The 25,191-nt window shown below is 38.2% G+C and overlaps 4 protein-coding genes and 1 long non-coding RNA gene across 5 annotated transcripts; 3 read left to right on the top strand and 2 right to left on the bottom strand.

Moving 5' to 3' along the window:
* Window positions 1-2,613: 2,613 nt before the first annotated feature.
* LOC141832463 (uncharacterized) lies at window positions 2,614-4,023 on the bottom strand. The gene is made up of 5 exons (XR_012602114.1): window positions 3,882-4,023; window positions 3,633-3,806; window positions 3,353-3,538; window positions 3,063-3,254; window positions 2,614-2,927 (listed from the first exon to the last, which is right to left on the bottom strand). It is a non-coding gene; the product is annotated as an uncharacterized LOC141832463 (long non-coding RNA).
* A 328-nt stretch (window positions 4,024-4,351) lies between these two features.
* LOC141832172 (uncharacterized) lies at window positions 4,352-7,980 on the bottom strand. The gene is made up of 3 exons (XM_074719660.1): window positions 7,295-7,980; window positions 5,487-5,784; window positions 4,352-4,644 (listed from the first exon to the last, which is right to left on the bottom strand). Coding segments are annotated over exons 1-3 (948 nt in total). The 5' UTR covers window positions 7,943-7,980; the 3' UTR covers window positions 4,352-4,642.
* An 858-nt stretch (window positions 7,981-8,838) lies between these two features.
* On the top strand, window positions 8,839-11,870 carry LOC141831384 (CBL-interacting protein kinase 23-like). Its single transcript, XM_074718740.1, has 14 exons — window positions 8,839-9,006; window positions 9,419-9,481; window positions 9,647-9,718; window positions 9,818-9,925; window positions 10,033-10,113; window positions 10,194-10,247; window positions 10,333-10,458; window positions 10,530-10,619; window positions 10,688-10,807; window positions 10,878-10,994; window positions 11,222-11,338; window positions 11,435-11,491; window positions 11,567-11,641; window positions 11,713-11,870. Exons 1-14 carry the CDS (start codon window positions 8,839-8,841, stop codon window positions 11,791-11,793), a joined length of 1,329 nt encoding a protein of 442 aa, XP_074574841.1. The 3' UTR covers window positions 11,794-11,870.
* Window positions 11,871-13,213: 1,343 nt separating this feature from the next.
* Window positions 13,214-14,918, top strand: LOC141831607 (2-oxoglutarate-dependent dioxygenase 11-like). The gene is made up of 4 exons (XM_074718999.1): window positions 13,214-13,550; window positions 13,633-13,880; window positions 13,984-14,311; window positions 14,600-14,918. The coding sequence occupies exons 1-4, from the start codon at window positions 13,302-13,304 to the stop codon at window positions 14,840-14,842; spliced, it is 1,068 nt and encodes a 355-aa protein (XP_074575100.1). The 5' UTR covers window positions 13,214-13,301; the 3' UTR covers window positions 14,843-14,918.
* Window positions 14,919-21,272: 6,354 nt separating this feature from the next.
* On the top strand, window positions 21,273-22,451 carry LOC141832566 (S-norcoclaurine synthase 1-like). Its single transcript, XM_074720054.1, has 3 exons — window positions 21,273-21,629; window positions 21,717-21,964; window positions 22,061-22,451. The coding sequence occupies exons 1-3, from the start codon at window positions 21,381-21,383 to the stop codon at window positions 22,449-22,451; spliced, it is 888 nt and encodes a 295-aa protein (XP_074576155.1). The 5' UTR covers window positions 21,273-21,380.
* Window positions 22,452-25,191: the final 2,740 nt, after the last annotated feature.

Raw genomic sequence — 25,191 nt, forward strand, 5'->3', positions numbered from 1 at the left:
GTTTAATGTTATTCCGACACCAACCGGGCCAGTTAAATAAATATTGGGCCACCTATCTGGCCTGGTAACAATCCGGTCCAAAAGATTAAAAATAACGGGCCAATAAAAGTAAATGGGCCAATCTGATGGCCCATAATTATAAAATGGCCAATTTAGTATCCCAGTAAACTTGAGCTGGGCCAACCAAGAGAATCGAACTGGGCCGCCATGATGACCCAATAAAAAGTAAAGTGGGCCGACCAATAAAATAAACCAGACCGCAATAGCAGCCCGATAAAGCGCGAACTGGGCTGATATAGTGGCCCAACAAAAGTGAGCCGGGCCAATTTAGTATCCCAGTAAAGCTGAGCTGGGCCAATATGTAGCCCAAGAAAAGCGAACTGGGCCCATGATAACCCAATAAAAAGTAAAGTGGGAGGCCCAATAAAATAAACAGACCGCAATAGCAGCCCAATAAAGCGCGAACTGGGCCGATATGGTGGTCCAATAAAAGTGAGCCGGGCCTTTATGACGGCCCAATAAAAGTTATATGGCCGATCATATGTCCAATAAAAGCAAACGGGCCAATTTAGTATCCCAGTAAACTTGAGCTGGGCAGATATGTAGCCCAAGAAAAGCTAACTGGGCCCCCATGATTACCCAATAAAAAATAAAGTGGGCGGCCCAATAAAATAAACGGACCGCAATAGCAGCCCGATAAAGCGCGAACTGGGCTGATATGTGGCCCAATAAAAGTGAGCCGGGCCCTTATGAATAAAAGTAATATGGGCTGATCATATGGTCCAATAAAAGCAAACGGATCCGATATTGTGGTCTAATACAAGTTGGGTCGATTTAGTGGCCCGATAAAGCGAGCTGGGCCAGTATGGTGGCCACATAAAATTGAGAAGGGCAGACGTTGCAGGGCAATAACAGTGAGCTGGGCTGATATGATGGATCACTAAAGCAAGCTGGGCCGACAAGGTGACCCAATAGAAGTGACCTGGGGAAGAACGCGGCTCCGCAAACGAAAAATTGAATTGCAGTTAATTGGATGGGTATAATTTATTTGGGCAGCATGTTGCGAAATTATAATCCCAATTTATGGGACGAAAAGGTGGGCTGAATAAATTAAAATAGAGCCGTCAAAAATAGCCCAATAAAATTATTGGACTGACAGGCCAGCCCAATAAATAAAAAAAATCAACAAGGTCCGCTTTTTTTCTGGTTAAAAAAGTGTGTAAAATAATTTTCAAGAAATTTTATAAAAAACTCTTCTTCTATTTTTTCATTTTTAACTGTAAGTCCACAAGAAAATATATTCCCTTGATTTAGAAGTTAGTACGTGCGTGCTCTATTACTATATTTATTGATTTAGAAGAGAGATGAAAGTTTAAAGCTGAGGCTCAAAATAGGCTAGTCCCTAAACTTGAATTTATTGTGCAATTGACACTTTAATTGACACAAATTCATGGCACGGAAGGAAAACATACCTAGAAAAAAGAATGAATTAAAATGGCATCTAAACATTGCTCCGGATTTCTTCGCTAGGCGAACCAGGGAAGACCGTCTGCTTCCTTCCAGAATTAAGTATCTTATTGCAATATCCAGTTCTGAAAAGGTGAAACCATTAGAAATTAGTGGCAACAGAACTATTTTTTATTGCTAACGGATGCTTTTCTCACACACAATTGAGTTCTTATACAGCATGAGAAATAGATAGATCCATCACACTTCCTAGGCAGGCTCTTCAAACACACAGTTGAAGACTAAGATGACCGAAACCTAATTAGCTTGTATACCCAGATTTTGTCACCAGAACCAGAAGCGACATTGATTTAATTTCATTTATCATGGAGATGGCAAACTGAACCTTGATCCTTGCATTTATAAGTCAGTAAGGCCCAACAATTTCACAATGTTTATTCTAAGTTTAAAACAGACGCACGAATAATAGCAAAAAAAAGTTTGACATTTTGAGAGATGCACGTTTTATATTATCTACTCTGATGCTCAAACCATACAGTGTGTTTCCATTCTTGTAGAACAAAAAAATTGATGGCAAAGAACTTGGTGAGCATGTAGAGGAGATGGCAAACCACAAGTCTTTAGCACTTAAGGTGCTTCATCAAGGTTGGCAGAAAAATAGCAGTCCCTATACACGGGATAGATAACACATTTGTACAAATTTTTTATCGTACTTTTACTCACATTGTATAACTTGGATTTGTTCCGTGGACATACACTTTGCACTTATGTTAAATTATGTTAATTGTTGTGTTATTTTACAGTGGATTCAGTGATATTAATAGCATTTGCAATCCCGAAATGGAATATCAGATGATCTGATTTTTCTCCGTCAACAATTTTATTATTTCATTATCACAATAGAAAATAGAATGTAATAGAGCCAAAGAATATTCAAGCTAATCTAACTCTATAAAGAAGAAATCAAGTTATTAAGCTGTATAAAAGAAAATTATAAACCTAGAAACACTGAGAAAAGGAAAAGTAACAACTGTTATCATCATAATTAGGTAAACCAGACTTTTCTCCCTTTGAATAATGGAATAGGAGAGGAGAGGGCGAGCAATTAAATTACTTGTTTGGGAAGCTCAAAGTCAAGGCAGGAAGAGGAAGCTTAACTCTCTATTTCATTCGCATGATTCAATGCAATGGAAGCTATACAATAACTATGGAACCCTAGCAATAATCTGTCAGAACTGAACATCGCATCCGTTAGATTCGCACAACATAGGAAAGCTAATCGATCGATCCTGATGAGATTCTCACAAGACGGCAAAAACCAGGGTAATACCACGAATCAAGTGATGAGGAATGAAAGAGTAGGTGACTAAAAACAAAAGGGAACGAGTGAATCAGCAACCAGAAGATGGAGAATCGACTCCCACGGCGACGGAGAAGGAAATCCACATAATGGGCCTCCACTGCAACGTTCGCCTAATATCATCGAGACTCTCAGCAAGAATCCCAAAACGGAATCGAGGCAGATCCGTACCAAAACGATATGGGAATGAAAGAAACGGTAACCAAAACTAAAAGGGAACGAAAGAATCACCTACCTGCAGATGGAGAATCAGCTCCCATGGCGACGACGAAGGAAATCCACAGAAAGCGACGGCGTCACAACCTGCTCGCTTGATGGAGAATCGACTCCCATGGCGACGAAGAAGGAAATCCACATAATGGGCCTCCACTGCAAGTGCAACGTTCGCCTAATATCATCGAGACTCTAGCAAGAGGGCCTCAAAAACCTGGGGAATCCCACGGATCGAGGCAGATCCGTACCAAACCGATATGGGAATGAAAGAAACGGTAACCAAAACTAAAAGGGAACGAAAGAATCACCTACCTGCAGATGGAGAATCAGCTCCCATGGCGACGACGAAGGAAATCCACAGAAAGCGACGGCGTCACAACCGCTAGCTTGATGGAGAATCGACTCCCACGGCACGGCGACGAAGAAGGAAATCCACATAATGGGCCTCCACTGCAACGTTCGCCTAATATCATCGAGACTCTAGAGGGCCTCAAAAACCTGGGGAAGCCCACATCGGTAGATCCGTACCAAACCGATATGGGAATGAAAGAAACGGTATACAAAACTAAAAGGGAACGAAAGAATCACCTACCTGCAGATGGAGAATCAACCCCCATGGCGACGACCAAGGAAATCCACAGAAAGCGACGGCGTCACAACCTGCTCGCTTGATGGAGAATCGACTCCCACGGCGACGAAGAAGGAAGGCCTCCACCGCAACGTTCGCCTAATATCATCGAGACTCTAGCAAGAGGACTTCAAAAACCTGGCGAATCCCACGGATTGAGGCAGGTCCGTACCAAAAGCTATATGGGTAAAAGGGAACGAAAGAATCACCTACCTGCAGATGGAGAATCAGCTCCCATGGCGACGACAAAGGAAATCCACCGTAAGCGACGGCGTCAGAACCCGCACGCTCCCTCGCTGGCTGACGATCGCCCCGCTCGCTTCCCTTGTCTTCATCTCTTCGAGGAAGCCGGAAAAGGGGCCGCTCCCGATCTGATCGAGTGCAAGTTGAAATTTAAATACACGTCGGCGGAGCCGATGAGAATGGATCCGGATCCGGTAACTGGTACACCGAATCACGTCGCTGGAATGATTTAGCGCGATCAGTGCCGTCGAAGCTGATTCGGACGGCTTGATGGGGAAGGACGAGCAGCGAGAGAAACAAAACGATGGAAGGGTGGGCCTAGAGACAAATTAACAAAACATAGAGGGGGTCGAATGAAAGAATAATTCCACTTGAAGCCCAAGATCTGCTTCGTATCTTTAATTAAATGATCTGTTGTAGCATAATAGCAAAACATTCCATGCTTTTAATTTCCATTGGCATTGTGGAATGAGGAAGCAAAAATTACACAGTCACTCTTCAGAAACAATAATTAATAGCTTCTTTAGATTGGGTATGAAATAAATATCTAAGAGACGTCCAACGCAAATAATTTGTTCCACAAAACAGTGCTCCTATAACAAATGTTTCTAGGAAAAGAAGTTGTAACTTCACTTGTAGACACTCGATATTTCAATGAAGAGTTGTGCCATAGGCCAATGCAGAAGAACCAACAGCATGCTCAGAGTATCCGTATTTGAATAGAAACACAGTCCTGAAAGAAATGAAAACATTTAAAACCATCTGATACTGAATTTGCTCCACGGAGATTAAGACGGACGCTAGCAACTGTGAGAACATTTAAAACAATACATAAACATAACAAAAGAGGTCTCTGCTGAATGAATGAAAACACCTATGGCCGAGTGTGGCCTTGTTGTGGGCTCTAGAGCTAAAACACTGAACAAGGACATTGTTTCAAAGGAATGAAATTGTGAAAGAATTATGGCATACTGGCACCCGATTGATCAGGAGAATAAACTTGCTCGATGTGTCCAGACATAGTTGTTTATCTAACGAGCCATTGCTGAAACATCACAAGCATTACATGGATCAACAGTTAATGTTCAACACACAGCAGTTTATAAAAATATGCCCAAGGATTTTAGTTGCTTTTTCAAAATGCCCCCAGAGCTTAAGTCTCTCATATTAATTACATGATGAATGATCACGTAGCAAATGTGGCATCATTTTATTGTTAGTTAACAGTGTTAGTGGTTGGAGAGTAAAATAACAAGACTTCTAATCCTAGGGGACATTTTGACAATTCTAAAATTATGGGAGCTATTTTTACAAAGCAAGCAAACCTAGGTGGTAAAATGAATTTTCCCCTAAATCAATGCATATAGGGATTTATTGAATCTTTGAATAACCAAATCCATAGGGAGGAACCCATGTGTTTTAGTAACATTTCACAAATTTGTCAGCAACGGAATGCAATAGCAAATTAACATACATGAAAGGATTGAATATTGATGTCACAGCGGCGAAGTTTAATGGCAAGAAGATAACAAAAGCGGACACAAATATAAATAACAGAAAAGTTCTAGAACTCACATTTCTTTGATGATCCAGCAAGACAAGTTAGTCTAGATTTTGTATCAGCCTCAGCCAGATGATTTGGTTTATCTTTGGCGATCATCCTAGCATCCCATACGCGTATTACACCATCAGATGATGCAGAAGCAATCAGATTTGATTCTTCAGAAGTGTCTGACATGCTTCCATTTTTCAAAACAACGAGTCCTTTCACCCGAGTTCGATGGGCATTTTCAATGCTATATGCATTTTTCCCACTTGTTGTATCCCAAGCAGTGATACAGCGGTCCTCTCCACTAGTAAACAGCACTCCATTCTGTTATCATGTGGTATAAGAAAAAATCTTGTTATATCAATATGGAACTTATCTAAACTAGAGTCTACATGCAAAAGACATTGAACCAATCTACTCAAATCCCAGATTTCAGATGGAAAAAAAAAAACTTGCTTTCAATATCGTGCAGGAACGAAAAAAAAAATTTAAACAATGCATACCTGCAAATACATTGTGGCGTTCAAAAACTAATAAATCAATTTTTACATGGGTGTTATTCTTACGAGCTTCTTAATCGAAAAACCACATAATATGCTGGTCTAAAGTATAACATTCTACAGATTTTGCCAACGAAATAATACAACTCAAATATGACAAGCAAACTTCCACACACATCAATTCACTAAATTGAAGAGGTAAGCTATAAACAACGTAAAAATAACAGCATCACAGTGCTTTCATGGGCACACCTACAACAACATCAAGCAGTATATTTTAGCTCTTGGAGCCGATTGCATGGATCTTACCATTATTGAGCTCGATTAATAGTAATATATATCCTATCAAAGTACAAAGGTAATGAAGATCTTGGCACCCCTGACAGGTGATAACCAAAGAACAAATAAACAATTAAGATCCACAAGGTTTAGATATAACATTGGAATAAATTCAATACGTTTAATAGATGTGAATTATGTTTACTTTTTCAGAAAGTTGAGCATTTTGGATATTTCTTGAAAAGACAAAATTAAAAAGATATAAGAGAATCAGAAAGCATTAATGTGTGAAAACTGATGGATAATAGTAGAAAAACACCTAAATATAATAACTGTTAACTCCTAAATATAATAACTATTTGTGCAATTCACAAATCCTATTGTGAGAAAATTTTGCATAAGGGAACTCCCGATTGAAAAATTCTCTACATGAACTCTGAATTTCAAAGAAGTTTATACATAAACTCTTAATTTCAAGGAAGTCCATAGGCAGTCAAATATCACAAGAAGTTTGTAATAATGGGAAAAAAGTCTTTGAGAACTGGAGTTCTGTAACTTAGTATGGCTCGTACAGTCTTCTAAGATTGTCTTGACACATCATAGTCCAATCAAATTTCAAGTCACAAGCACTGCCATTGCAACCAGCAATATACCAGATTTGGTTAATCCCATTAAAGCGAGTACATAAATTTTGAACAAAACACCTCCTATTCAAGTGAAAATCCAATGGTGTGATCCAAGTAGCCCATAGCAGACAAACTGATATTTCAAGTGAACCAAATTGCAGCTACCAATTGGGAATCATCAGCAGTCAATTTGAAAGAAGAAGATTGATATCTGATGAACTACCAGTAGCTCTTTTGTTCAAACATTTTCAATGAAGATATGCTTAATGAATTCTAGTAAAGAGCATGGAAAAGGTTCCATGCCATATATCCTAAAAAGAGAAGAAAAATTTTTATCGCTACTTTTTTGGTATTTATGCCTTCGCCTGCATTAGTATATCAAATCAAATAGTAACGAAAAGGGCACCTTTTAGGAAATAGTAAAGGTACCTCGGCAGGAGCGACACAGAGGACCCTCTTCTGTCCGTTCAATTCATGGATCATCTTCGCGTCCTCCGAATCATGCACCGTAATCCTTTCCTCCGAAACCATGAAGAATCTCCCCCCATCTCCGCATCCGTACCTCACGATCGAGGCCTCGCGGTCAAGCCGACACGAGAAGCTCCGCCGTCCCCTCACCAGATTGATCAGCGCTAGGGAACAGTCCCGGCCGACCGTAATCGCAGCGCGGCCGGACGGGTGGACTGCCAGGTCCGTCACGCCCTTTCGGTGGACGTGGATGGTCTTCAGGTGCACGAAAGGATCAGCATCGAAGATGCACACGGCGCCGTCGTCGGAGGCGGAGAGAAGGTTGCGGGGCAGGCCGGCGGGGGAGGAGGCCGGCGTGTAGAAGGCGAGCGCGGTGACGGCGCCGTTGTGGTCGAGGAGGGTACCGACCTCGGTGGCGGAGGACAGGTCGTAGAGCTTGATGGAGTCATCGGCGCCGCCAGAAGCAGCTACGGGGCCGGAGGCGGCGACGGACTTGATAGGGGCGGTGTGAGAGGGGTAGGAGAAGAGGGACTTCAAGGTTGGAGCTTCGGGGCGGAAGGAGAAGCCCCAGATGAACTTCTCGTACGACCCCGCCACCAGCGTCGCCATGATCGTCGACCTCTCGCCCTAAACCTAACCCTCTTAAACCCTTCCTAAACCAAGGACATTTTAACTCGGCCGTCGAACCGGTTTAATCCGACCTCTTCCTAAATTTCTTCACAAAGAACATTAAAATTATCAAAAAGGGATCATTGGAGACGACATTTAAAATTAACAAATTGTGAGGGATCAAAGTGAAATATAAATGGGTTGAAATTAGCAGGCTCGTCCAGATTTTTCTTGTATCTTATTGGGCATCAACTACGGGCCCATTTAGCTGAACCAACTTATATATAACAAAATAAAAGAGAAGATTTACGTAGTTGACTTTAAAATATTTATATACGTCTTGAGTTGACTTTAATAATGCAATTAAAAATACCTCAATAATTCCAATTTAAAAATCACCGGCACGCTGTATCGTAACAGTAAATTGAATTATTAATTTGAAAATTATTAATTAGAATTTTTCAAAATGGAAAATAAAGAATATCATTTTAATTTTGAATAAGAAGAACTTTTAAATATTTTAAAATATTTCATAATCCATAGATAAATATATCGGTCAGTTTTTATAATTAGAAAGATTAAAATATATTCGTTAAAATTTTATATTGCAAGAAATTTATTAATGCATAATGGAGGGAATAGATGCGCTCGTCGAATGCTGCAGGCCCTTTCTCCCATGGTTCTTCCGCTTCCGCCGGCGAATCTTCTCCGAGCTCAGCAGCTAAACCCACTGGCGCGGCGGGGCGATAAACACGGAGGAATTGCGGGTGTGGCAGCGCTTCGATAAGGGGAGAGCTTGACTTGAGCGCGCGCGAAGGGAGGAGGCGATTGGCGCCGCCAGGTCCGCCGCTTTCCTCGTGTAGTTGCGCTAGGGAAGGCGGCGCGCTGGCGAAGGGATGGAGTCGGTGGGGCGGACGAGGGTGGGGAAGTACGAGCTCGGGCGGACGCTCGGCGAGGGCACCTTCGCTAAGGTCAAGTTCGCCAAGGACGTGGAGACCGGGGAGAGCGTGGCCATCAAGATCTTCGATAAAGACAAGATCTTGCGGCATAAGATGGTCGGCCAGGTTGAACAAAAATGAACCAAAAACTGCAAATCTTGTTCCATTTACTAGTTGACTGATCTCGCCTCTGTGTTTACTTTCATGAACCAAGTAAGACCAAAGCAATCTAACATATTACTCGAATTGCTTTTCTCGTGGGTGTTCATGGGACTGCAATTTTCCCAAAGGCAATGTGTTTTTTCAGTAATCTGTGATGAAGTAGGAACAAATTCATGCTCATAGCTTTCATCTCTTAATTTGCGCATTCTCCATTTGGTAGCTAACTTTATCGATCACTGTGATTCATTTACAGAACCATGACTTGTAGTCTAATGCATTTGTCTGAACCCCCATAATGATTAGTGTATATAGTAACTTCTATAATCAGATGCATAATTTTCTTTTACAGTTATGATTGATAATTATCTATGCGCAGATAAAACGTGAAATCTCAACTATGAAACTGATTAGGCATCCGAATGTCATTCGGATATATGAGGTGAGGCACAAATCTGAGTTGGCTTTGGTATAGTGATTTTGCTTTGTTGTTCTTGTATACTCATATTTGAGACTTTCCTTACTAATAGTGATACACAGACGTTCATTAGTTCATTTATGGTTCGTCAAAGAGATGATACCTTACTACTTGAATCTCTTTTTGTAGGTCATAGCCAGCAAGACAAAAATATACTTAGTTTTGGAATTCGTAGATGGTGGTGAACTCTTTGACAAAATTGTAAGATAGTAACTGGCAGCCCTGCCATTCTTTGAGATGGTATTAACACCAATTTCAAATTTTTGACATACATATAACACTCGAAGACTCACTGCCTAGGCTCGAAGGGGACAGCTAAAGGAAGAAGAAGCTAGAAAGTACTTTCAACAATTAATCAATGCTGTAGATTACTGTCATAGTAGAGGTGTCTTCCATCGCGATTTGAAGGTTAACGATAGTTTTGTATGTCTCATTCATTCTGTTAGCATTGTGGAAATGCTAAATTTGCATACAATATTTGTTTATGATTGTTTTTGCTCTCTTTCTTGGAGCAGCCTGAGAATCTGTTGCTGGATACTAATGGTGTTCTTAAGATTTCAGATTTCGGACTTAGTGCGCTACCTCAGCAAGTTCGTGTAAGTTCTCAATATTGACATGGATTGTGTTGATTATCCATTTTGCAATGAATTCTTGTCTAACTTTACATTAATTGTAGGAGAATGGATTACTTTACACTACATGCGGTACTCCAAACTATGTTGCTCCGGAGGTGAAATTTAGCTTCAAATTTGTAGATTCAATCTTCTTTCATCCATCTACTTAAAAGTTTCTTCGTTTTGTATGAATTCTTGAAGGTGATCAGGGACAAAGGTTATGATGGGGCTAAGGCAGATATATGGTCATGTGGTGTAATTCTTTTCATCCTCATGGCAGGTTATTTGCCTTTTGAAGGATCTAATCTAATGTCACTATACAAAAAGGTGATTTGTTACAATGTTTTCTCAGATATTAATTAACCATGTACCATATGAATCTTATGGAGACATTGCAGATCTTCAAAGCAGACTTCTCCTGTCCAAATTGGTTCTCTACAAGTGCCAAGAAACTTATCAAGCGAATTCTAGATCCTAATCCCCAAACTGTAAGTTGTTCTTGTTGGCTTCCAACATTATTTGGTATACTCCTGATCATAATGCAGCTACTTTGCAGCGCATCACCATTTCCCAAATCATCGAGAATGAATGGTTTAAGAAGGGTTATCAACCACCTCAGTTTGGGACAGCAGAAGTTAGTCTAGACGATGTTGATGCGATCTTCAGCGAATCGGGGGTAGCACTTACTCATCCTCAACTGTTCTATTGTTTTGATATATATATCCCCATAACTCTTCTATCCGCAGGAGGCAACAAACCTTGTGGTTGAGAGACGTGAGGAAAGGCCAGTGGTAATGAATGCTTTTGATCTTATCTCAACATCTCAGGGTCTCAATCTTGGCATCCTTTTTGAGAAGCAACTGGTGATTATTCAGTACAACCTGAGCATTTGCTCAACTACTTTCTTTCCATTTACTTCGTGATTGCAATTGCATAAGGTTATGCTAAGTGTTTTTCGAAGAATGGAACCAGAAAGAGTTGCAATTGTTCATTAGAACATTGAAGGATATTAACTTATGTGGCCATTTGACATGTTGTTAACTCTGAGTTAGCAGAGCACTATTACTAGAGATTTTCATTAATTTTTCAGGGTCTAGTCAAGAGAGAAACAAGGTTTACATCGAAACTTCCCGCAAACGAGATACTTTTTAAAATCGAAGAGGCATGTAAACCAATGGGTTTTGATGTTAAAAAACAAAACTACAAGGTATGTTTCACCTATCTTATTCATGGCAGTGCTAGTGCTCAATCCATTCTATCAGAATTGTAATTCTAACCATGGTTCTCTACTCATCTTTCTCAGCTGAAGCTGCAAGGAGAAAAATCAGGAAGAAAAGGGCATCTAGCCATCGCGACCGAGGTAAAACACCATGTTCAGTTATTTTACTTAGGCATACTGCATTCCTAAAGAATGAAAGTTCTTCTTCCTCTTAAGGTTTTTGAAGTGGCACCATTGTTGCATGTCGTGGAGCTTCGCAAGGCCAAAGGCGATACACTTGAATTTCACATGGTGAGGCAAATTAGCTATAGCCATGAATTCTTAATGTTTGAGTTAACTCTCATGTTCATGTCGATGTCTAGTTCTTCAAAAATTTATCAACGGGGCTGAAGGATATCATGTGGAAGTCACAGGAGGAAACCAGTGGATCTGACAAAGCTTGAAGAGAGTTTGATCCCCAGTTATAGTGTTATTAACCCTAAAATGAAAGATAAATTTGTATCAAGACTCAGTTTTCATTAATTTCAGTGGAATTTTTCTGTGTTACTCTGTCGTTTAAACTTGAAAGAGCTACAAGCTGTAGCTAAATGATTTTTCATCATTTAGAAAAAATACTACAACGGCCTTTCTATGTGTTATCTAAAATAAATATTCATTGTTTGATACTTGGATTTAATTAAAATAAAATGAAATTTTATTACTGTAATAGGCTCAAAATTTATTCAGTTTACTGGAGTAATAAAAATTTTATTACCACTACTGCTCATTCTGTCGTCTTACAAAGAGAGTCGCCCTTGGGCATAGTCGAATCGTGACGAAATCATATAATTATATCTTCTCGCATGAAGATCTATTTTAATTTTTTAAATTATCATACAATTAATAATTATATGAGACGTTCGGATAAGCATATGACTTTTTGCAACCGTCTGATCCAAAAGTCAAATATAAACAACATTAAATCTCGCATTCAATATAAATAAATCTCATAAAAATTGAATTGCATGCATGCATCAATATCCGAGAAAAAACGTCTGCCAATGGACAAAACAGAAGCTTGTACAATACAAACATTTTCAACAAATAACTCAAGACATATTTTAATTGATACAGAGACAGAAAGAGACTACTGTTTTAATTTTTCCTTCGATGTTCATTGGATCCATTCATTCAACATTACCATATAAGTCCAGTTTAATAATTTAGCATGAAATAACTCTCGTATTTTTTCAATGAGATTTGAAATCTAACTTTGATGGATTTGCAATATTCTTTTTCATCGTGATCAATTATAATTTTTTGATTTTACCTCCTTATAAATAATCGTGAAACCGACCGTACAGTATGGAGCCACTAGGGTATTGACGAATTTTACCTTCTTATAGAAGAAGTTTGTAAATTCCTGTAATTCAGATCATAGAAGCAAGAGCAACAATTAAGTAGTATACTAATTTAATTTATTATAATAACTTAATTAGTCGATGAATAATTTAATTAAATTTGATCCGATGAACAATAATGCCATTTGATTTTGAGTAGAATCGTCGATTTATATTGGTTCCATCTGATTTATTCATTCCATCAAATAATTTAAACGGAATAGTTTAAAATTTTATCAATAGATTTAAGTGAACTGATTTGATTGAGTTGATATCTGACCGACTCAAATTGACTCTGTAAAAAAATATTTTTTTAAATTTAAAAAATTTCAGATTGAACCAAATTAAAATTTTAAAACATAATTATATATAATTAAACTCTTAAATTTAAATATTTAAATTCATAAAATATAATTATCACGTGCGCCGACTCTCTTATATCAACCGCCCCTGCGTCCAGCCGGAGACAGAGCAACAACAACCCTCAAGCCGCCTCCCTCCGCCCTTCTTTATCCTCCCTGTAAAGACTCAATACTAACGTACGTGAAGTCGCAAGCTCGCTAACGATCGAGATGGCCGCGGAAGTGAGCTACATCGACGTGGTAACCTCGATTTCGGTGGACAACGTCCAAGCACTCGCTGCCGTCGTCACCGACGTCCCTCCCCGCTACCTCCGTCCGGAAGTCGCCGCCGACCCCGTTGCTCCGCCCAACCAAACCTCCCTCCCGGTCATCGACCTCTGCAGGCTCCTGGACGCCAGCTCTCACCGCGAAGAGGCCGCCAAACTCCACGACGCCTTGTCGCAGTGGGGCTTCTTCCAGGCAAGGAATTCAAGATTTGAATTTTTGCAAAATAAATACAGTCTCCGGCGAACTGACTGATGTTCTGCCCTGCGGATTGAAGCTGATCAATCACCAAGTGCCCGACGACCTGATCGAGCAACTGAAGTCGGACATGGCGGAGTACTTCAACCTCCCTCTGGAAGAGAAGAAAGCGTTCGCGCAGCTACCGGATGGCTTACAGGGCTACGGTCAGGTGTTCGTCGTGTCGGAAGATCAGAAGCTGGACTGGGCCGACATGCACTTCGTCATCACGCGACCTGTCCACCGGCGAAATATGAGATTTTGGCCTACTCATCCTCCTTCCTTCAGGTCAATTCCTTCCTTAATTCCAATGAATATAATCAAGCAGGAAGGAAGGAACCATTGCTAATTAATTAATTACATGTTTCTGTACGATTAATCAATAAATCAGGGGGACGCTGGAGCGCTACAGCGTGGAGGCGAAGCGAGTCGTGAGCAGCTTGCTGGCAGTGATGGCTGAGAATTTGGAGGTGGCGGAGGAGGAGCTGATGGAGGCCTTCGAGGGGATGCCGCAGGGAATGAGGATGAATTACTACCCGCCGTGCCGGGAAAGCGGCAAGGTGGTGGGGCTGTCGCCCCACACCGACGGGTCCAGCGCGATAACGCTGCTGCTGCAGGCCAACGACGTCGACGGACTTCAGGTCAAGCACGAGGGTTTATGGGTTCCGGTGGAGCCGCTGCCGGGAGCGTTCATCGTCAACGCCGGCGACCTCCTAGAGGTGAAAAAAAAAATATTAAAGCAGCAATTTTTTTGCATTTTCCCAAAAAAAAAAGTTTCATTTATATTTTTTTGCATTTTCCCCCAATAAAAAAGCTTCAGTTTTTTTTTAATATAGATAGACAGATAGATAGGTAGGTAGCTAGATATATAAAATCTATAGATATAGTCTCTAGATTTTTAAAGTGAGCTGTCCAAATGACAACGGCAACTAAAATAAGCATAGTTTAGGGACTTTTCTGTGAAAATTTATGACTTGCAATTACTCAAATAAGCCCTTTTATTTCAGGTATTGACAAATGGAACGTACAAGAGCTGCGAGCATAGGGCCATGATAAACCCCAACAAAGAGCGACTCTCAATCGCTACGTTCCTTTTTGCAAAAGATGATGCGCAGATCGGACCTCTTCCAAAGATAACGAAGGGAGGCAAAGAAAATTTCGCTACGTGGAGCTACGAAGAGTACCAAAAGGCATTCTACACTTCTAAATTAGACGGGGCAACTATTTTAGAGAAGATGAAGATCAATTGAACTCTATCGATGGTGTTGTTTGTGGTGTATTAATTAAGTGAATTAAAATAAGATATGATTTGCATGTTCTTATTTAAGAGAATTTATATGTATAAATACGATAAATAAATCTCTCCATATAAATTCATACTAGTAGTTTTTATCCATATATGCCAAATCTTTTTTACATCTTGATTACCTTAAGAACCTTAGTAGTTTATTGTTATTTTTTTTTTTGACACAAAAATATTCTCATGCTTAAAATATTTAATAAATGAGAAAATAGTTATTGATTAATTTAAGTTTATAAAAACTAGATTATGATATATCCTCCCTAGTTTATATTTAGATGATTATAATTTTAGAACAATCATTTATAGAGATTAGAAGAATAGAGTCAATTTATTCAGAGATTTACTAATTAATTTCGAGATAGACTATGATCCTACCTACCTTCCGCTAAATAAATTAAAAAATATTAATGATTATCTGTCCGATCAGCATCCTAGGATTTAATTTATATATTTTATCGATTAATTTCTACTTTTTTAAGTATTTGCCTTACCCATAATTCAAAGATAACGTCTGATAATTTATTTAAATATTATGGTACAACAAGTCAAGTTAATGTCAAATTTGGCTTTAATTTCAAAAAAAATGATATTAAATTTGGCTTTGTTGGAAAGAGACGTAACCAATCACGGATCCACTAGACCACATTCACATTTGACTCGAAGAATCCATCATTTCATTACTGTCTTCTTTTAGCTAAAGTGCTGTCCGACACCCGAACAAATACCCATACCCGGGACAGCCATTACTGGGACCCACCTGTCCGGAACGACTGTGACAGGGCGGCCGCACCATTTGGTCAACGACTCATATTTTCTCATTTAACTTACTTAATTTTCATAATAATCAAATCACACAGTATGACTCGGTGACTAAAAATCAAGTTCCTTTGTATATTTATACTATTATATCATAAATTTACCAAATTCGATAATATAAATTAAATATAATGAATTTGTAAATTTATACAGATTTAATACAATTTATCATAAATTTATTATAAGACATATAATAATAATTTTCATGAGACGGATGTATCCAGGATTATCCGAAGTTGTAGCTCAATCTTTTTTAATTATCTACATAAGTTTTATTAAGTTTTATAAGGGATTAAAGATGTTCTAAATAATTTAATTTAGGATAAATACAAAATGACGTTGATATCTCCAATTGATTTAGGAGACTGGATATATTATATATAATAATTTTTTTAGTCATTGTGACTTAATTTGGACAAGTGAAAAATGTTGGAAGTATGCTTAATGGGAGATGTGAGCGGTTAAATTATTCACTTATCCTATGACTTATTCCGTTATGATTAATAAAAAATATGAGCGATTATAATCAACTCAATTATATATGAGCTCTTATTCCACTATTCTCTTTCTTATTAAAAGGATGTGTCTAAGTAAAGCGGGATGATTAAGGTGAAAATTTCCACAAGAGAAGCACATCCAATATCAAAAGGAATTTAATTTTTCAAATCATTATAAATATTTAATCTTAATGATAATATATAAATATTAAATATTCGTTCATGTATATCTATCTATCTACCCACAAGATCAAAACTTGACACTTAACTTCCTCCACATGGAGTGTTGCATGCGCTTCCAACAGTGGTAGCGTGGACGTTTGATCAACGATGATGAACATAATACACATCTTGCTTCCTGAACCATCTCAATGCTTCTTAAGATTTTTTTAGACGGAAAAAATATTTGACATTTTATTGTTTTATAAAAAATAAATTTTATATAAAATATTATTAAAGATATTTAATTTTATTATAAAAATAAAAAGAATAGCTTGCTACATTATAAAATATTATTTTCGTGATTGAATATTACGATCGTAAATTCACTAATAATTTATTAGAAATTATTCAGCAAATTTATTTTTTACTTATAGAAAATTTAAAATTATCAATGGTTAGTCCCCTTCGTGCATGTGACAGAGACCGGCAATAGCAGTAACAGTGGCATATCTATCCTATCCATTTCTTAGGGCAAATAATATCGCTGAAAGTCACATCCATCCCATTCAAGAATAAAGTGTCCATTATCCGTGCCGAACAACGATTGGCTTGCATTGTCTTCGGAGATTCTCTAATGGATTCTCCAAGGTTCTTCCTCACAGTGATCTCCCCGAAGCGGGGCCGGCGCCTGTCGTAGTTCTCCGATCGAGCATTAATATTCAAATCCCAGCGCGCACCGTAAAATAAATTTTAAGAAAGTTAATTCGATGGGTGGATCGTCGTATAAACGTTTTTGAATTTATCCATGAAAAATTTTCTGTCGTCTTAAAAATTAATCAGTTCGAGAAATTAAATAATCAATATTAATTAAGAAAATTTTCATTATTAAGAATGTCAAAAATTCAGACAATTCTTTAGATAGGAAACCGTAGTGAATTCAAGTCTAAGAATTATTTATACTAATTAATAGTCATTATGAGAATATTTATGACACTCATATAAAGATCCATGAAACATTCTCGTGATGGATCAATTCAATACACATTCACTAATATATATTCATGTGTTAACTTGATATCTTATATTTATTACTTATAAGATTAAGTTATTAGTTGACCTAAATGCTAGTCTCAACGCACTAATATTGCTCTTGTATATTAAAGTTTGACTATAAATAGTTAAGAGTAATGTTATATATATATATATATATATATAGTCATTTACTATCAATTCAACCAATTAATATGTTATAAAGTAGAATCTACTACCTTATGACATTATTATACTTATTCATCCGACATTCAAGTAAATATGATAACTATAGATTGTATCTTTTTTATTAATAAAATACGATACAAAAGTTTACTTGTTAATAATATAATAATTGACTTTAAAAATTAGCAATATACTATTGTATGCGGGCTCCCAATGTTATTCTTCTTTTGAAAAAAGTGGAGTTCATCTCCTCAACAACCCTACACGATCGGCTTCACGACCATCTGTGAGGAGTTAAATCGAGAAGCTGCAGTTGACTATGATGGAGGAGGATATTGTCTCAGTTTTACTGATATTCGAACCCTTGCTCTCTTTTATAATTTTGCTCCATTATAACCAACTCAGTTATGCCTCCGGGGCTCCCAATGTTATACTTCAAGACTCTCACAATATGAGGTGGCATTGGCAAAAGTAAGGTGATCCGATTTAGTGGACCGATAAATAGATGAGCCGATATGGTGGCCCAAGAAAAGTGAGCTGGGCTGACATGGTGGCTCAATAAAAATGAGCTAGCCGACATGGTAGTCCACTACAAGCGAACTGGGCCGAAATGATGGCCCACTAAATGGACCTGGCCGATACGGTGGCCCAAAAGGCATTCTACACTTCTAAACTAGACGGGGCAACTATTTTAGAGAAGATGAAGATCAATTGAACTCTATCGATGGTGTTGTTTGTGGTGTATTAATTAAGTGGCTTAAAATAAGATATGATTTAATTTGCATGTTCTTAGTTAAGAGAATTTATATGTATAAATACGATAAATAAATCTCTCCATATAAATTCATACGAGTAGGTTTTATCCATATACGCCAAATCTTTTTTACATCTTGATTACCTTTGAATTAAGAACCTTAGTAGTTTATTGTTATTGTTTTTTTTTAAACAAAAATATTCTCATGCTTAAAATATTTAATAAATGAGAAAATAGTTATTGATTAATTTAAGTTTATATAAACTAGATTATGATATATCCTCCCTAGTCCCTAGATTTAGATGATTATAATTTTAGGGCAACCATTTATAGAGATTAGAGTCAATTTATTTAGGTCCCTGAGGCAATGATGTCGTGGTAGGATATTCAGGTTGTCACCTAAGCATCTGCGGTTCGATCCCCTATTTGTAGGAGTTTTCTTTCAAATAGAGAGCGCAATCAAATGATGTTAGACGTCTGGGCTAGCATTTACCTTGATCAATTTACTTTGATGGCTAGTGGAAAATTTTTATGGCCTTGTGGGGCTTATATCAAATGAAAAAATAAGTCATATTAATAATTACTTGTTTGAATACTATAGTTTCATTATTTCTGATCCGAAATCTGTGGGGATCTCCGAAACCCGCTGGATACCCGAAACCCGACGGGCTAATTGAGATTTATATTTTTTAAGTCAGTGTTATCCCTATTTTATTCCGAATTTATTAATTAATTTCGTGATAGACGATGATCCTACCTTCCTTCCACTGAATAAATTGGAAAGTACTAATGATTATCTTAAATTCAAGGATGACGTCAGATAATTTATGTAAACATTATGATGCAACAAGTCAAGTTAATGTCAAACTTGGCTTTAATTTTTTTAAAAAAATGATATTAAATTTGGCTTTGTTGGAAAGAGACGTAACCAATCACGGATCCACTCGACCACATTCACATGTGGCTCGAAGAATCCATCATTTCATTACGGTCTTCTTTTAGCTAAAGTGCTGTCCGACACCCGAATAAATACCCATACCCGGGACAGCCATTACTGGGACCCACCTGTCAGGAACGACTGTGGCACCCGGGACTCATATTTTCTCATTTAACTTACTTAATTTTCGTAATAATATCCATCTACCTACGCATGAGATATAAACTTGACACTTAACTTCCTCCACATGGAGTGTTACATGTACTTCCAACGGTGGTAGCGTGGACGTTTGGTGAACATAATACACATCTTGCTTCCAGAGCCATCTCAATGCTTCTTGAGATTTTTTTGACGGAAAAAATATTTGAGATTTCATTGTTTTTAAAATTAAATTTTATTTAAAAATTAAAATTTTATATAAAAATATTATTAAAGATATTTAATTTTATTAAAAAAAATATAAAGAATAGCTTGCTACATTATAAAATATTATTTTCCTGATTGCTAATAATTTATTTAAAATTATTCATCAAATCTATTTTTGACTTATAGAAAATATAAAATTATCAATGGTTAGTAAAAATTAAAATCATTGGACAAAATAAATTTCAATTAAATTTATCTTAATAAATAATTTTAAATATTTATCGATTGAGCTCATATTTTTTAAATAAAATTAATTATTATATATAATATATATAATTTATTTAGGTGAACTGGAGACTGCATATATTTATGTTGAAACCTTAGCATAATAAGTCCCGCCATAGTAAATGGCAAGATCACCCACACGTGCCGTTTACGTGCATGTGCGTACGAAAGAGGTTGCGTTTCCAAAAAAAACTTTTGACTCACAACCACAACAAAACACTTAAATATTGCTTCAGCCTTCAGCCAAAGACCACTTTACCATTTTGACTGAACACCCTTCGTACATGTGGCAGAGACCTGCAACAGAAACAGCCGCATCTATCCCATCCATTTACGGCAAATAATATCGCTCACAGATGTGCATTTACGGCAAATAATATCGCTCACAGTCACATCAAGCCCATCCATCTTTGGTATGACGTTTCGGCTGCCGACAAGCGAATTAAGTGTCCACCATTCCTCTTCTGCATACAACGATTGGTTGCAATGCCTTTGGAGATTTTTCAATGTTGTTCAATATTCTTACTCACATATGATCTCCCCGAAGCGGGGCTAGCTCCTATCTTATTGTGAAAAAGATAGAATCGATGACCAACAATTTCATATAATTAATTTTATAATTATCTATAAAAAAATAAATTGAAAAATTATAATTGATCATAATGGAGAAAGGTATTGTTCGGTTTCATCGAAATTCAAATCCTTATTCTCTGTCTACTCCATTAACCAAACTATGTCTCAGATAATATATAAGAGATTATTATAGGATAGATTTATTGAAATCGATAAAAATTAAATCTAAATCAAGATAATATTTTTTTATAATAATCAATATAATTTTTAAATTTATTTCTTTATAAATTATCAAAGAATTGAATGACAAATGATAAATTTTATATTTTGGTGAAGAAGTAGTTCTCCAAGTATTAATATTCAAATCCCAATGCATACCGTAAAATAAAGTTTAAGAAAGTTAGATGGGTGGATCGTCGTATAAACGTTTATGAATTTATCAATGAAAAATTTTCTGTCCTCTTAAAAATTAATCAGTTCTAGAAATTAAATAATTGATATTAATTAAGAAAAGTCTCATGATCAAGAATGTCAAAAATCCATTCGACATTTGGAATTCCAATATCAGATTAGAATTAAAATTTTAAAATTCAAATCAAATCACATTAGAATGAAAATTGATCGAAAAAAAAATCGGATTGAGGGAAATTAAAATTTTAAAATACAATTTATACTATTAAACTTTTAAATTTAAATATTTAAATTCATAAAAATATAATTATTACGTGCGGCGACTTTCTTCATAAGGCTCGTCCGGCGCCACTGCTTCCAGCCGGAGACAGACCAACAACAACCCTCAAGCCGCCCCCTCCGCCTTTCTTCATCCTCGCCGGAAAGACTCGGTACGAACCTGAAGTCGCAAGCTGCGCTAACGATCGAGATGGCAGCTGAAGTGAGCTACATGGACATGGCAACCTCGATTTCGGTGGACAACGTCCAAGCCCTCGCTGCCGTCGTCACCGACGTCCCTCCCCGCTACCTCCGTCCGGAAATCTCCGCCGACCCCGTTGCTCCGCCCAACCAAACCTCCCTCCCGGTCATCGACCTCAGCAGGCTCCTGGACGCCAGCTCCCACCGCGAAGAGGCCGCCAAACTCCACGACGCCTTCTCGCAGTGGGGCTTCTTCCAGGCAAGGAATATAATTCAAGATTTGAATTGTTGCAAAATAAATACAGTCTCCGGCGAACTGACTGATGTTCTGCCCTGCGGATTGAAGCTGATCAATCACCAAGTGCCCGACGACCTGATCGAGCAACTGAAGTCGGACATGGCGGAGTACTTCAACCTCCCTCTGGAAGAGAAGAAGGCGTTCGCGCAGCTACCCGATGGCTTACAAGGCTACGGCCAGGCGTTCGTCGTCTCCGAGGATCAGAAGCTGGACTGGGCCGACATGCACTTCGTCATCACGCGACCCGTCCACCGGCGAAATATGAGATTTTGGCCCACTCATCCTCCTTCCTTCAGGTCGATTCCTTCTCAATTCCAATGAATATAATCAAGCAGGAACCATTGCTAATTAATTTATTACATGTGTTTCTGTAAAATTAATCAATAAACCAGGCGGACGCTGGAGCGCTACAGCGTGGAGGCGAAGCGAGTGGTGAGCTGCTTGCTGGCGGCGACGGCTGAGAGTTTGGAGGTGGCGGAGGAGGAGCTGATGGAGGCGTTCGATGGGATGCCGCAGGGGATGAGGATGAATTACTACCCGCCGTGCCGGGAAAGCGGCAAGGTGGTGGGGCTGTCGCCCCACACCGACGCGACCAGCTCGATAACGCTGCTGCTGCAGGCCAACGACGTCAACGGACTTCAGGTCAAGCACGAGGGTTTATGGGTTCCGGTGGAGCCGCTGCCGGGAGCGCTTATCCTCAACGCCGGCGACATCCTCGAGGTGAAAAAAATTTACAGCAGCATTTTTTTAGCATTTTCCCCAAATTATAAGATATCAAGTTAACAAATGAGTATATATTAGTAAATATGTATTGAATTGATCCGTCATGAGAATGTTTCATGAATTATTATATGAATGCAATAAATATTCTAATAATAACTAGCAGTATAAATAGTTCTTAGACCTGAAGTCACTACGATTCACTACATAAGAAATTGTATATTTTAGTACAGCAAACGTCACATGTAACAAAGTAGACTATAAAATTAATTATTGGGTTATTCAAGTTGCTAGTTTAATAACGATGGTAATTTTTTGATGGTTGAGTGAGTTCGTGCGATGAACAAAGGACGTGTTCATCCTAAATTCTAACAAATAAAAATTACTATCAAAATTATTACGTTCATGTAAAAAAATAATAATTAGATAATTAACATGTATACTATATTTGCAGCATGAACACGGACAAGCACTAAAGTCTAAATTAGTCAGCGAAATTCCAAACAAATGCGCCAGTCGTTCCTGATTTTTGAAGGCACGGGTGGGCCCCAATTATGGCTGACCCGTAGAGATTTATTTATTGTATTTATACATATAAATTATCTTAAATAAGAAAATACAAATCATATCGTATTTTAATTCACTTAGTCCATGACAAACAACTCGATAGTAATTTCTCACATAGAGTTCAATTGATCTTCATCTTTTCTAAAATAGTTGCCCCATCTAATTTAGAAGTGTAGAATGCCTTTTGGTACTCTTTGTAGCTACACGTAATGAAATTTTCTTTGCCTCCCTTCGTTATATTTGGAATAGGTCCGATCCGCGCACCATCTTTTGCAAAAAGGAACGTAGCGACTGAGAGTCGCTCTTTGTTGGGGTTTATCATGGCTCTATGCTCGCCGCTCTTGTACTTTCCATTGGTCAATATCTGAAATAGAAGGGCTTATCTGAGTAACTGCAAGCCGTGTTTTAATTTCATTTCTAAATTAAAATTACATATGTGAGAGCCAAGCCTTTAGTTTATGTAAAATTTCAATAGCTTTTATGACAATAATATATATATATATATATATATATATATATATAGAAATTTGATCACCTGCGCTCCGTTATCCTGCGCTCCCCGTGCGCGACGCAATCAACACCGTCCGTTTCTCCGATCGACGCACAGTGTTTCTCCTCGGACGTTTGCTCCTTCACCGCAGTTGTTCACCGGCGTCCGGCCATCTCCGGCCACCGGACCGGCACCGATGGATGCGCAACTCACCGATGGTTTTTTTGCTCTTCACCGGACTAACCGCCGGATGAGCCATGATCCAGATCTAATCATGTGGTTTGAACTTTAAACAAAGGAAGTGGAGTGCTCCCGTGTCAGAATCAAGAGAGGACCAGACACCAGGTGAGAAGTTTTAGTAGGTCGGGTGGACCGAGGGGCAAAAAGACTTTCCTCCCTAATATCCTAATATAATATGAAAAAAGACTAGGTGAGAAGTCCTAGTAGGTCGGGTGCACCGAGGGGCAAAAAAAGTCCTAGTTGCGACTAGGTGGGAAGTCCTAGTAGGTCGGTGGACCTAGGGGCAAAAAAGTCATAGTGGGTCGAGGATTCAGACATCAAAAATGACGTTTGAGGGAGGATTGTTGGGTTGCAAGGGTGCAAATATAGTCCCACATCTAAAGCACATGGAAAAGATTATGGATTTAAAAGGATGGAAGATATCTCCATTGACATGAGGCCTTTTGGGGAGAGTCCAAGAACAAAGTCATGAGGACTTAGGCCCAAAGTGGACAATATCATGCCATTGTGGACATATATTATTAGTTTCTCACTATTAATTCAACCAATTAATACGTTGTAGAGTATGGAATCTACTATGACATTATTATATTTATTCATCCGACATTGAAGTAATATAATAATTATAAATTTTATTTTTTTATTAATAAAATATGATACAAAAGTTACTTCTCGATCATCTAATAATTGACTCTAAAAACTAACACTAACAAATATTTATCACAAAGTCAATGCTAATTGGTAACTTAACTTGTAATCCTTATTATTTTTCATTTGATTTTAGGATTGGCCAGTTTAGCTATATAGTCTTGCAAAGATATCATTGTCTAAACCTACGAAGATGAATGTTACGGACTGTGGCTTTCAGTAAGATAAAATTCAGTTTGTCATCAACTAGCGATTCAGTCTTGCATGCAATTAATGATGGGCTCCCAATGTTATTCTTCAAGGTTCTCGTCGTGACAATGTAATTTTTGACAGATGTGAGCACTAGAGCCGGCTTTTACAAAAAAAAAAAAAAAAAAAGACAAGTGACGTGGCACTGGCAAAAGTAAGGTGGTCCGATTTAGTGGACCGATAAATAGTTGAGCCGATATGGTGGTCCAATAAAAGTGAGCTGGCCTGACATGGTGCCTCAATAAAAATTAGCTATCCGACATGGTGGTCCCCTACAAGCGAGCTGGGCCGATATGATGGCCCACTAAAAAGACCCGACCTATACGGTGGCCCAATAGAAGTGAACTGGGCCAGCATGCGGGCCGGTAAAAGTAAAAAGGGCAATTCCAGTTAATTGGGGCGCTATAATTTATTTGGGCATCATGGTGCGAAATTATAAGGCCCAATATATGAGCCCAAAAAAGGCATGAGGAGTGAATATAGTAAAATGGGCCGTCATAATACTGTTAATTACTCCGTTCGATAACACCGATGAAAAAGATGTTTTTAATTTTCTACAAAAACGTGCGTGCGTGTTTTTTGTTGGTGGTCCTTCCTCAAGGCTTCTCC

The sequence above is a fragment of the Curcuma longa genome, chromosome 7, assembly GCF_044706935.1.
Source record: "Curcuma longa cultivar G26 ecotype Majalengka, Jawa Barat chromosome 7, ITB_CL_G26_1.1, whole genome shotgun sequence".
Lineage (NCBI taxonomy): Eukaryota > Viridiplantae > Streptophyta > Magnoliopsida > Zingiberales > Zingiberaceae > Curcuma > Curcuma longa.